General features: G+C 43.1%; 1 protein-coding gene across 3 annotated transcripts in view; it reads left to right on the top strand.

Moving 5' to 3' along the window:
• usp6nl (USP6 N-terminal like) overlaps positions 1 to 12,494 on the top strand; it is a 55,062-nt gene that overhangs the window by 39,140 nt on the left and 3,428 nt on the right. For all 3 annotated transcript variants that reach the window (XM_015386783.1, XM_015386784.1, XM_015386785.1), the window contains exons 4-13: positions 1,067 to 1,106; positions 1,326 to 1,406; positions 3,018 to 3,125; positions 3,483 to 3,592; positions 3,749 to 3,797; positions 4,458 to 4,578; positions 6,710 to 6,804; positions 6,880 to 6,945; positions 9,457 to 9,556; positions 9,632 to 9,784. In XM_015386783.1, the coding sequence (XP_015242269.1) occupies positions 1,067 to 1,106; positions 1,326 to 1,406; positions 3,018 to 3,125; positions 3,483 to 3,592; positions 3,749 to 3,797; positions 4,458 to 4,578; positions 6,710 to 6,804; positions 6,880 to 6,945; positions 9,457 to 9,556; positions 9,632 to 9,784 (923 nt within the window). The remainder of the gene's footprint in view (positions 1 to 1,066; positions 1,107 to 1,325; positions 1,407 to 3,017; positions 3,126 to 3,482; positions 3,593 to 3,748; positions 3,798 to 4,457; positions 4,579 to 6,709; positions 6,805 to 6,879; positions 6,946 to 9,456; positions 9,557 to 9,631; positions 9,785 to 12,494) is intronic.

Here is a 12,494-nt window from a genome sequence, read left to right as displayed (position 1 = left end):
AACGGGTGGAACAGCCGCTTCCCTACGACTTTAACGTATGTCAACCATCAGGTAACTTACCTGTAAGTTATGGCCCACATATGGCATATGCTGGATGTGTCGGGAAATTTTGAGCATACTCAAAATATCTCAACGCACTTGCTGTATCTCGACCTGTACCAGCGTATTTCAGCGCGCTCATTACTGATACTAAATGTACCCATAACTTATCCAACGTATGCCAGATTTTTGGTACATCAGGCATACTCTGGTCTAAATCATCAAGGTGTGACAGGGGCTTAAGTGGCGGATTTTGTGGAGTTGTCAAGAGCTGTTGGAAATGAAGGAGAAAAAAAACATGGCGATGGGTTTTCTGGGTCATCCTGACCTCACCAGCCGTCACCAATTTAGTGCTACTTGGTCCCAATGGAATTTCCCATTGGGAACCTACTAGCACTAAGTTGCTAACTGTTTAGCAAGATGCTTCTGACAAACTGGCAACAACCAAACTTGCTGGTGAACCTTCCACTACAACAATCCCGCCCCCTTGATATTCGACCAATCACATTCACTTTATTCACTCATGTAAACTCGTTCACCACTTGGGAGAAATCGGAAATACAACGTTTGGAACAGCCGCTTCCCTACGACTTTAAATCATAATTTTAAAACAATAAGTACATTAAAAACAGTAAATAATAAGTTGATATTAATCATTTTAATTCAGATAAGCTGAGTGATAACTGAGAGGAAAAGGATGACACTACGAGACAATTAAAATAAATACGCAACGATTGAAACGTTCCTGTTCCTTTTAGGCTGCTCCAAAATTCTTGATTATTTTAATGATAAACTGTGAGTCACGAGACATTTTTAGCAGATGCATCTTGTTGACAGATCCGTTTTTTAAACATAGTTTTATTGTGTCGGTCAGTTAGAAACAGCTCCTGTATCGATCACATGACTCTATGAGCTGGATGCACCAACGCATCGCTGGTGCCGGACCCATCAATAGTAACAGCTTTTTTCTAGAAGGAAAACTCCAAGCATCAAACTGCAGGTTAAATTCTGTTTTTCTGTCCCACAGTGAGAGTGAACTCCCGTCCTACGACTCGCTGGAGGCCAAGGTTGGTGCCGCTTCCTCTGCTCCATCCTTTCTGTTTGTTCTCCACCTTTATCACCTGTTTGGTGATAATGTTTTGAAACCTGAAGCTCCCAGCGGCTGTGGGAGAAATAAAATGATGAAACATGTTTCAGTTTGTGAACTGCGTGAACTCTGCGGTGATTCTCATCGTTTCTTTTTCTCCGCCGCGTCCCATGAAGCTGTTTGTTTCTAACGTTCACAGCAAAAACACCTGGAGGTGGAGAGGACCGGCAAGTGGCTGAAGATGATAAAGAGCTGGGACAAATACAAGAACAGCGACAAGGTGACTCTTCTACTAATGCATAGATCTACGTTTCTAGACTTCTGCAAACATTCACGGCTCTTAACTTAAAGAATTTGGAGGGACTGTTGGGCCAGTTCTCTGCTAACAGAACCAAAACTAGATGGGAGAACAGAACCAGAGGGTTGGAAGCACTGATCTCTATTCATTCACTGGATTACTGATAGTCCGATAGTAGTACAGGGTTGAAGTGAAGCCACCGGCCGCCATATTGGTACTCCCTAGCAATGTAAACACTACGGGTTTGATATCCAGTTTAGCTGCTAAGTGTTGTCCTTAACAGGGTATACATTAACCAGCTGTTGCTGTAGCTCCCGGCTAATGTATAGTGTACGGGACAGCATGAACAGCAGCTTGATGATCAGGGTCTTACTCATGTTTGCGTTGCCGATGGATGATAAATAAGCATTCCTGGAGCACAGCGTGCAGAAGCAAGCGCCTGGTTCACCTAACTTCCTGCTCCAGCTGCTAAATGGCTCGCCATCTCGCCCTGTCTCCTCCAGCTATGCCCAGCGCCATTGATTTTTCAGACATTTATCTATGATCGTGACATCATGAAGTGCATTGAGCCCACTTCATGCAATTCCGTTCTCTCTATCCGCCGTCTCTCCAAACACAAAGTTGAATTTATTTATTTTTTTACCTTTTTGCACGTCTCTTCGTTGAACATGTAGAACTTCAGCACTGAACCACAAAATCTATGGCGACTTGAGCAAGAAACTAGAGCAGGAGGAACAAGCTTTCCTAAGACCTGCCCCCTTCTTCTGATTGGCTAATACTGTTAGTTTCAGAGCGCTCCTTTGCTACCATTGGCTGACAAACTTAAAGGGGATTTCAATTCCTCAATTTTTTTTTTTTTTTATTTACCATCAATTTATTTTTGAGTGATTTTTTTTGTTTTTTTACCTTTTTTTTACCAACGGGCAATCGCTACGAGCCGTAAACCTGGGCCAGAATACTTTAATCCCTGTGCAATGCATCAGGCAAAAGTAAAAAAAAAAAAAAAAAAAAGTGTTATTCCACCTTTCTGATTCCTGATCCTCCACGGACGGGTTGGTCGTTGGATTGCCAACTTGAAGAGGGAGGATTTGCCATCGAACTTCTGGCCAGAGAAAAAACCCGTAATATGTAGCCAACATTTGGAAGAAGAATGTTTTCAAGATGACTTGGATAATAGCGCGTTGTGACAAACACCAGATACAGCACTGGGACTTGATCAACAGCCGATACCGCACAGTGACGTCACAAACCAGTAGGTGGCAGTAAGGTTGCCATGGTTTTTCTTTAACGCGCCTCTTTCAGTAAGTAATTCACGTCCCAGTTAGGTCTGTTGGTAACCAACACCTTTACTAAAACGTCTTGGACTGCTTTTAATTTGAACTCCACTGTGAACAGCCTCTTTGGACTATTGCTGCAGCAACTGACGATTCAGACGCTTCGTTTGGTCGAACATGAAGTGTTTAATATCCTCTGGATCTGGAGGAAGGGATCCAAACCAGACCTGTTGATTGTCTGAGCAGAACCGGTTCAGAAACATCGGGTTCCTCTTGTAGGGCCTCGGTCCATCCTAACAGCAGATGTTTCTCCTTCCAGCTGTTCCGGAGGATCTATAAGGGCGTTCCTCTGCAGCTCCGAGGGGAGGTGTGGGGTTTGCTGCTCGACATTCCCAAAATCAAAGAGGAGAAGAAAGACTTCTATGAGGTAGGAATGATCTGGTGGCCTCCATAAATCTGTTGGAAGAAGGTTGAAAACGATCTGTGTGAGGGACGAAGAGAAGATGGATGGAGATAAATTGGGAAGAGGACCTGAGACTGGGCCAGAGGTTCACCTTCCTGAACATCCAACAGCTTCATATCAGATCAGCCTCATATTTGGCCTAGTCAAAGTCCAGACCTGGATTTAACTGAAAATCTGTGGTGGAACCTGAACCTCCCCTCTTGAAGGGAACAAAGCTGGTCTTTCAGGACATCTTTAGGACACCATAGAGGTTCTGTTCCCATGGTAACGGTTCTAACCAGTTCTTTTTTGATCAGATGGTTCTTCTTCTCTCTGCTGTAGAAGCTGAAGGCCCGAGCCAGAGCTCTGTCCCCCGACGTCCGGCAGATCGACCTGGACGTGAACAGGACCTACCGGGACCACATCATGTTCATGCATCGCTACGACGTCAAGTAAGAGCTTTATGAAGTCCTCAGCTGCAGTTCTGGTGGGCTCCATGACAAAGATCCTCACAGTGGTCCTTTAAGAGCATTGGGCCCATTAACCAGAACTTAATAACGGTGCTTTCTACCCGGTCAGTTCTGACTCTGCTGTGTTTGGCTCCTCAGGCAGCAGGCACTCTTCCATGTCCTGACGGCCTACTCCATGTACAACACGGTGAGTCCTTCCTGCTGGCAAACACGTTCTGATCCGGTGTTCTGTCAGACCAGCATACCCACAGTCTACAGGAACGCGCAAGATATCGGATTTGAAATAGACTTTAAACTACCTCAACGGACCTTTAGTCATGTACAAAAAAAACCTTTAAGGTCAGATCACCATACGCTTCAAAAAACACCATAAAGTAAGTATTTTAATCGTTTTTTTGCACAGATACACGCCCATTGAGGTAGTTTAAAGTATTTTCTTCATACAAAACTAAAGGGAGAAACTTAAACGGATAAACAGGTATATTGACTTTGTGTATGCTCATGTGACAGAACACCGGAGTACCCAGAGAGAACCCACGCCTGCTCAGAGAACATGCAAGAAAAGGTTTTTTTTTTAGGATGACAAAAAAAATGTTGTAATTCTGCAACAGTGGGTCTTACAGGGTATTTTTCGTACAAAACTAAAGGGATAAATGGGTTTTGACGATGGGTATGCTGGTCTGACAGAACACCTTCTGGATGGGCCTGCTCTAGCTCCCAGCCATGTGACCAAAAGGAGCCTAATCTGATTGGCTAAAAGCAGCTGGAGTTACCAGCTGATTCTAAAGTAGAAAAAGATCCTATAGATGCTTTAATATCAGGGTTGTAACAGCGCTGTTGTCTGCAGGAGGTCGGGTACTGCCAGGGCATGAGTCAGATCACAGCTCTGCTGCTCATCTACATGAACGAGGAGGACGCCTTCTGGGCTCTGGTCAAACTGCTGTCTGGACACAAACACGCCATGCACGGTAAAACACAAGAAAACTCAGCTCTACCTGGACCAAAGTTTAAACGGTTTGAGGATCTTTAATTACAACAGACATTAACTGAGGGGAAAAAACATCTCTATATTTATAGCCTACAAGGTTATAAGGAAGGACAATGTCGCCCTCTTCTGGACAACAGCCACATTACAACAAGAAAAAAAGTCTGTCTAAGAGGACATGGCTTCAATTAAATAAAGCAGTTTCTAATTATTCCTAAAGTTCAATTTAATTCAGTTTAATTCTATAGCACCAATTCACAACACATGTCACCTCAAGGCACTTTACAGTTCACCAGATCATCCAGTCAGATTGACTCAAAGTTTTCTATCTAAGGAAAACCAGTTGATTGAATCGAATTATTGACTGTTTCTCAGTTCATTAGAACGTGAGAACGGACTCGTGTTCTCGCCAAATATGTTCTTGAGAAGAACACAGGAAAGTGTGGACTCTGGGAGAACGGGAGCACGCTGCATAAATATGGGTCAATAGGAAAAGAAGCGTACTGATGACATCACCACACGCTCGGCTCGTCTGGAGCTGCATTTCACCCCCTGTTATTAATAGTCTCTAGATAATAATACATTTTTACTTTTTCCATTTAGTGGGAGAATAATAAAGAACACAAAACAAATGAACATTTTATCAAATAAAACAAAAAACAGCGGGGCTTCACACACGGGTATGCAGAGAGAGGGCTGCCGTTAGCCTTAGAGGTACTCTGGTTCCCGCTGTCCTCTCAACTTTGGAAATTGTTTTTAAATTACGCATTAAATCACTAAATGGGCCACATAGTGATGCTTAAAGTATAACGTTCTCACCTGAAATGATCTTAAAAACGTACTTTTATTGAATAACGGCAACAGAAAAGAGAACTTTTAACTTAATGCTCTGAGCTCTGTGAGCGCTCCATTGAAAGCTGCTGCTGCAGTGCATGCTGGGACAGCTGTCAATCTCAAGAATGGACAAGTCTGCTCTGATGCATGATGGGTAAAGAGGGAGGGGCGAGAACAACATCCGAGGACTTTGTCCGTTCTCTGTCTGCTGTTCTTGTGAACTGGAACAGTACTAGGGCTGAGGCTGATGAGATTTCACGAGTACACAAGAACGCACAAGTACACAGATTGAGAAACGGCTATTGACTCAAAGGCAATCCCTCACACCAAGGACGTAGGTTTGATCTCAACTTTGGTAGGGACACTATTGGTCTTGAGTTGAATTGCTCTGATGTCATTGGTCCTACGCATTATGCATGCTCCTATTTTTTTTATGCTTGACGTGAGCATCAGAGCGTACCAGAGAAAACTGCAAACAAATCGTATAAAGACTACACACACAAGATGCTGTTTATCAATGTAAAACTGGGACAAAGGGTTACATTTGAACTTACCAGTGACTAAGACGAAATGTAAATATGTGCCTTTCAAACCAAATATAGTCTAAATATGTCTGTTGTGTGTGTTTTTAACCGGTGCTTTCTTTGGAACAAATAGAATTGTGCAGAGGTAAAACCCACTCTTATGTTTTATCTGATATGCTGATATTCTCTGTATTGTAAAGCAAAGCAAAATAACATATTCAAGGGACTGCAGATAGATTTATTGTATTCACATGTGCGTGGGAACTTTAAGAGGAACTGAAACTTAGCATTTAAAATATTAACTTCATTATACAAGTTGTGAGAAAAGAAGCAACGGCTGCAACAATACTTTATTGTAAATTATAAATATGTTATTCACATAAATTAATAGTAGGGACAAGTAGGTCGGGCTAAAATGTTGGTAGGGACATGTCCCTATGGTCCCTATGCAAACCTACGCCCATGCCTCACACTATGCATGCTTGTAGCGACAGTGGAGAGGAAAAACTCCCTTTTAACAGGCAGAAACCTCCAGCAGAACCAGGCTCAGTGTGAGCGACCATCTGCTGAGGCCGACTGGGGCTCAAGGAGACAGAAGCAGACAGCTCCCATGTCAGAGGATAAAGAGATAACATCCAGTTAGTCACAATCAGAGAAACAGGACTACACTGAAAAACAGGCAGCAGGAGTAAACAAACCCTTTTCAGCGCTAACTTCGTGAGCTCTGGTAATGAACCTGCTCTGTCTGACCTGCAGGCTTCTTCATCCCTGGTTTCCCTAAGTTGATGCGTTTCCAGGAACACCACGACCGGATCCTGAAGAAGACGATGCCCAAACTGAAACAGCATCTGGTGAGAGACAGCAGCAGCAAACAGACAGAGATCAGACTGGTGGATGTGCTGAACAATGTTTGATCTCCGCTGCAGGACAACCAGGAGGTGTTCACCAGTCTGTACACTATGAAGTGGTTCTTCCAGTGCTTCCTGGACAGAGTGAGTACATCCAGCCCAAAAGAAGAAAAACCCTGATAATATCCTTAAGAGGGAAATACAACAGAGATGTTCACAGTTTGTGTTTCTGAAGCAGAGAACTTAAAGGGTGGGGAAAAGGGTAGCATTTCACAGATCTACTAGAAATAATTTAAAAAAGTTGTTGCACTGTAATGCGTCTGGTGTATTTTCCCTTTGCAGTGAGGTCAGCAGCGTCCTGCACCTTGAAGCAACGCACATCTAAAAGGTGCAGGACGCCGGGCAAAACGAACCCTGCATTAAGCCCGGCTTACACTGTACGATTTTTATGCCCTTTTAGGATTATTTTCCAATTAGGCCGACTTTCAGCCTCTAATAACCACCTCCTGATCAGGAATCGTGAGGTCAGGCGGAAATCAAACACGTTTGAAACTCAGTCGCCCGTCGTAAGGAGGTCGTGGGCAAATCGCTCAGTGCGCAAAAAAGGATCTTCTTCTTCTTCCTCTGAGATGCAAACACAGCAGCATGGCGGGGTTCGAGTGAAATGGAGTTCTTTCTTTAAAATTGACAGACGGTAGTAGACATGTTTGTTTAGCCATCACTTTGTCCAAATACGTTGTTTCCTTTTCTATTGAGGGCTTTTAGCACAAAATTGCTCAAATTGCCATGGCAACGCGTTTCCCTCTACTGAGCTTGGTATTCCTCTTCTACTCGTTTGGCTTCCGGATAGACAAGTCCGAGTAGCGCCATCTCACTGCGGAGCTGAGTCCCACCTGGTTTTTAGACGTACAGTGTGAGCAGGTAGATCGCATCACAGCGTCGGTTCGAGAACATACATCGTAAATGAGAACTTTTAAACCTTTAGGTTTCATCGTACAGGCTTTAGTATCAGGTAATCTCGCGCTAAGCTCACATCTGGCGAATCGTAAGCATCGCGTCTTATCGGTCATATGTTGGCGTGACGCAGCGCGGATATCTCATGTTCCTACTTACAGTTTCATTAACGTACAGTTTGCACACAGCTAAGATTGAAACTCTGAAAAATTTACGAAAAGGATATTTTAGGATTATTTGGAGTTTTTTTGTTCTTTGGGACAATATTGTCCGTTAATAACTCAGTTCATGAGGCGTCATGAAGCGTTTCGACGCATTTACAACCTGTGGATACTGTATCAATGAATACTGACATCTGCTGGACATTTAAAATTCCTAAAGGCAGCTTCTCCGACAGACTGACACCCATTTAATGAGCTATAATATGATTTAAGCCATTGTTTGCTATGATGTAGTTTTTATATTAGATCATTCCATAAATGTGAGCAATGCTCAGTCATGTCTCTGTCCAAATACATTGTCGCCTTTTCTTTTTAGGGGTTTCAGCACAAATTGCACCAATAGCCAAGGCAGCGCATTTCACTATAGTGAGCTTTATATTCCTCTTCTACTCATTTGGCTTCTGGATAGAAGAGTCTGAGTGGCTCCATCTCACTGCGGAGCTGATTCCCACGTTTTTAGATGTACAGTGTGAGGGGGTAGCTGTGTGCAACAACACAGCGTATGCCCAGCTTAAAAGTTTCTAACAGCTGTTCCAGTTTTAGCCTGAACTGTTCAGTAGAACCGGTATTCTGAAAGATTAGCATATCTATAGTCAATACGCACGCGCAACACCTCAGATTTGCGTTTATCCCTTTAGTTTTGTATGAAGGATAAACTTTAACCTTCCTCAACAGACGTGTATCCCTTTGGTCATTTACACACACAAAAAAAAGCATTTAAGGTCAGATCGCCATACGCTTAAAAAAATATCAAACAGGAAGTAATTTCGTACAAAACTAAAGGGATACACTGGTATTGACTAGGGGTGGAACGGTTCACAAAATCCACGGTTCAGTTCGGGTCACGGTTTTCGGTCATTAGGAAAATCTATTATGTCTTGTATAGTACAACATGTGTTGCACAATGCTCGCACACTGTTGCACTTTTATCCACAACTTTCTTTCCGCCGTCATCGTAGGTCACTCTAAATGCAAAGCGGTCCCATACAGCAGACCTATAAAGTGCTGCTGGCGCGTCTTCCAACTCCTGTTCTTTCCCACTCGCCATACCCACACAATTCTCCACAACAACTGATTTTTTTCTGCTACGCTGCTTCGCTGCTTCTTCTTCTTGTTTACTACTGGTGGTTGGCTTTGGTCGCAGTACCGCCACCTTCTGTTCTGGAGTGTAAACGCTTCGCCTATGAGAAAAAGGAGCAGCGCATGAACCGAATGCAACACACGCGAATCGAACCGAGACAGTCGAACCGGACTGTTCGGACAGTTTTCATGAACCGTTCCATCCCTAGTATTGACTATGGGTATGCTGGTCTGACTGGGTATGCTGGTCTGACTGGGTATGCTGGTCTAACTGGGTATGCTGGTCTGACTGGGTATGCTGGTCTGACTGGGTATGCTGGTCTGACTGGGTATGCTGGTCTGACACCGGTTCTGGTGTTCTGCTGGGTGGACTCTAACCTCTGGTTCTGTCTGCGTTCAGACGCCCTTCACCCTCACCCTCAGGATCTGGGACATCTACATCTTGGAGGGGGAGCGCGTGCTGCCTGCCATGTCCTACACCATCCTCAAGCTGCATAAGAGTGAGTCAGCTGCCGCCCCCCCTCAGCCGCTGTGTGCCGACACTAGAACTGATGTGATGTGTGTGTGGCCTGCAGAGCACCTGATGAAGCTGTCCATGGAGGAGCTGGTGGAGTTCCTCCAGGTCACACTGGCCAAAGATTTCTTCTTCGAGGACGACTTTGTGATCGAGCAGCTTCAGGCGTCCATGACGGAGCTCCGCAGGGCCAAGCTGGAGCTGCCGCCACCAGGTACTGCGACAGCACCACAAACGGGGTTAAACGACGCACTGGTTAGCTAGCTACTTCCTGCTGTCGTAGCGACATTTAGCGTAGCAGTAGTTTTCTCCAGTCTTGCTCTGCCTCCTCATTAATCTGCCTTCTCTTCCTCTCCTCCTGAACAATATTAGCCAACAACAACAAAAGTGTGGCTGTGAGTGGCGGCCATATTCCCTCCTACAACAGTAACCGGTGGGCTATCCTGACTGGTCTTTCTTGTCCGTGTCTCTGTCCATCAGTCTGTCTGTCCCCTGTCTGTCCAACAAACCTTTATCCTCCAACTCTGTGTTTTCTTCTTGGCTTAGCTCTGCTGTTGTGACGCTCTTATGAAAACTTGCTGTTTTTTAGTCTTTTTTTTTTATGCCTAACTGCAGCACGCAATGTTGGGAATGTCTCCCTCTGGTGGATAAATGAAGGTACTGCAAGAAGAGAACTGAGCCACATGAAAGGAGCCTAAATCTGAAACAAAAGATGTTCAAGTTCAATCTGTGACTGAAATGACTGAATGAGTTCAGACTGAATATGTGATTAATAAACACATTTGCCCAGGAAAATAAAAGCTAAACATGAAATTAAGCCTTTAGCTCTGTGGCAGTCCAGATAACACATTACTTTTATGCAGAAGGATGAGGAGCTTTAATTCATGGCCAAAATGAGGAGAACTTCATCCAAATACCTGAAGTTTTAGGGTTTTAGGGTATTTGAAGCCTTTTTTTCCTCAGAGGTTCTTATGGTTCAACACAAAATAAGTGCATTTGTTCTTGGATTGAGGAGGTAAAAGAGACATGTTGCCAATCGATCAAGACAAATGACATTTAAAATAAGAAAACACTATTTGCATTGTCTTATTTTAAGTGCATGTTATCTTATTATGTTATTTTAAGAGTAAAAATACTCATTCCGTTGGCAAACTAACTGATTTATCTACTCAAATAACAGTAAATAAACTGAATTTAGGAAATCTTTACTTATTTCTAGATGTTTTTTTTCCAGTGTAGTGAAACTAAACTAAAAATAAAACATCTGCCTGTGAGCGTTTTAGAAGATAAAGACTTCCTGTTTGGGGTTTTTATGAAATCTTTCCTTCAGCGCCGACCCAAAGGTCACCAAGAAGTTGAAAGACAGAAAGTCAGAATCAACAACTGTAGCTCTGGACATCATCATTAGATCATGTTCAGCGACTCTTCCTTTATCAGACCAGAACTGGGCCAAACCACTTTAGTATTTAGTTCAATGAACACCTTAAAGTCGTAGAGAAGCGGCTGTTCCAGCTGTTGCATTTCTGAATTCTCCTGAGTGGAGAATTTACACGAGTGAATAAAATTGATGTGATTGGTCGATTATTAAGGGGGCGGGATTGTTTGTGGCCGGTTTGTTGGATGTTTCTGAGATTTTTTGTGTGATCTTGATATATAGCAGAGCTCAGTCTTAGAAGGCAGTATTTTCCTTCAAGACTGACAATGATTGTTTTCTGCTTTAGATCGCCAATAAAATGTAAAATAATAGGAAATATAGGTCATAATATGTTCAAAATCCAAAAGAGATTCGATCCTTAGGAAATGGGTGCGATATAGTTTGTCCGAATGGAGTTGCCGTATGTTGACATCATAAGAAGCGGCGAGGCCCTGAGCAGATCTGGTGCCTACATTGGATTGGCAAATTTTCAACATTTGAGCGAAGTTTCTGGGGGGAAAAACAGGCCGTACAATGTGTCGTTTTTTTTAGTAAAGGCCGTGCAATGAACGCCTGACAAAAATAAAATAAAAGTCTGGTCTTAGATGCTTGAAGGAGGCTGAAGAAATGGATGAATTGTTCTGGAGGGAAAACCTGAGGCAAAACGAAGCAGAAAATGTCCGTGTTTGAAATGACAGAGGGAGAATAATGGCCGACTAGATGGGAGATTCTGACTGACGGTAGTTACAGAGACTAACATGTTGCTGATGTGATGTTAGGTAATCAAACATCATTCCATGATTTCATTTACTGCGAAAAAAAAAAAAAAAAAACATTTTTAGAGGCACAAGATTTTTGCTCAAGTTAAGATAAAGACTGAGATGCTAACTTTATCATCCAAGCCCCTAGGTGGCGATAATACTCCTAAAGTTGCTTTCTGTTGCACCAAACAGGAGGAGAAGTTGCAGCTAACGCTCAGATCTAAATTAAAGTCCAGTGAAAATGGACCCCAGAGACTGGAACCCTGGAGCCAAACGTGGATGTTATTAAAGATAAAAAACTTTATTTGCATTTTTAATCTAAAAACTTCCAAATTAAAACTTGATAGAAAAATCTAAATCTAAAATCAACAATAAAGCCATTTTTTGTGCTGCAGAAGTCCTAGAGGATCTGAACAGTGTTACAGTAGCATCCACTCAAAATGTCCCCACCTTTCTTTGCTGGTTGCCTAAGATTCCTTTTTAAACATCAATATTTGTAGTATAGTAAATATTCTTTCTGTCATGATTTGTGGACATTAAGATCTAAAGAAGAGCGCCATCTCCTGGTCAGACCCTGTAATTCAGTGAAAGAGTGGACTCCGAGTAAAAAAAGAAGGCCAGTGGCTGGAAGTGGTCTGCCGATCGGCTGCTGTTTGACTGGGAGCAGACATTTTTTTTAATAGCTGCTACTGTAGAGCACTGATCTCTATTCACTGGATTCCTGATTGCCCGAAAGAAAGTGAAGCCAC

This window comes from Cyprinodon variegatus, unplaced genomic scaffold (assembly GCF_000732505.1).
Source record: "Cyprinodon variegatus isolate N-32 unplaced genomic scaffold, C_variegatus-1.0 Scaffold376, whole genome shotgun sequence".
In the NCBI taxonomy this organism is placed as follows: Eukaryota; Metazoa; Chordata; class Actinopteri; order Cyprinodontiformes; family Cyprinodontidae; genus Cyprinodon; species Cyprinodon variegatus.
This window is presented reverse-complemented; position numbering and strand designations above follow the sequence as displayed.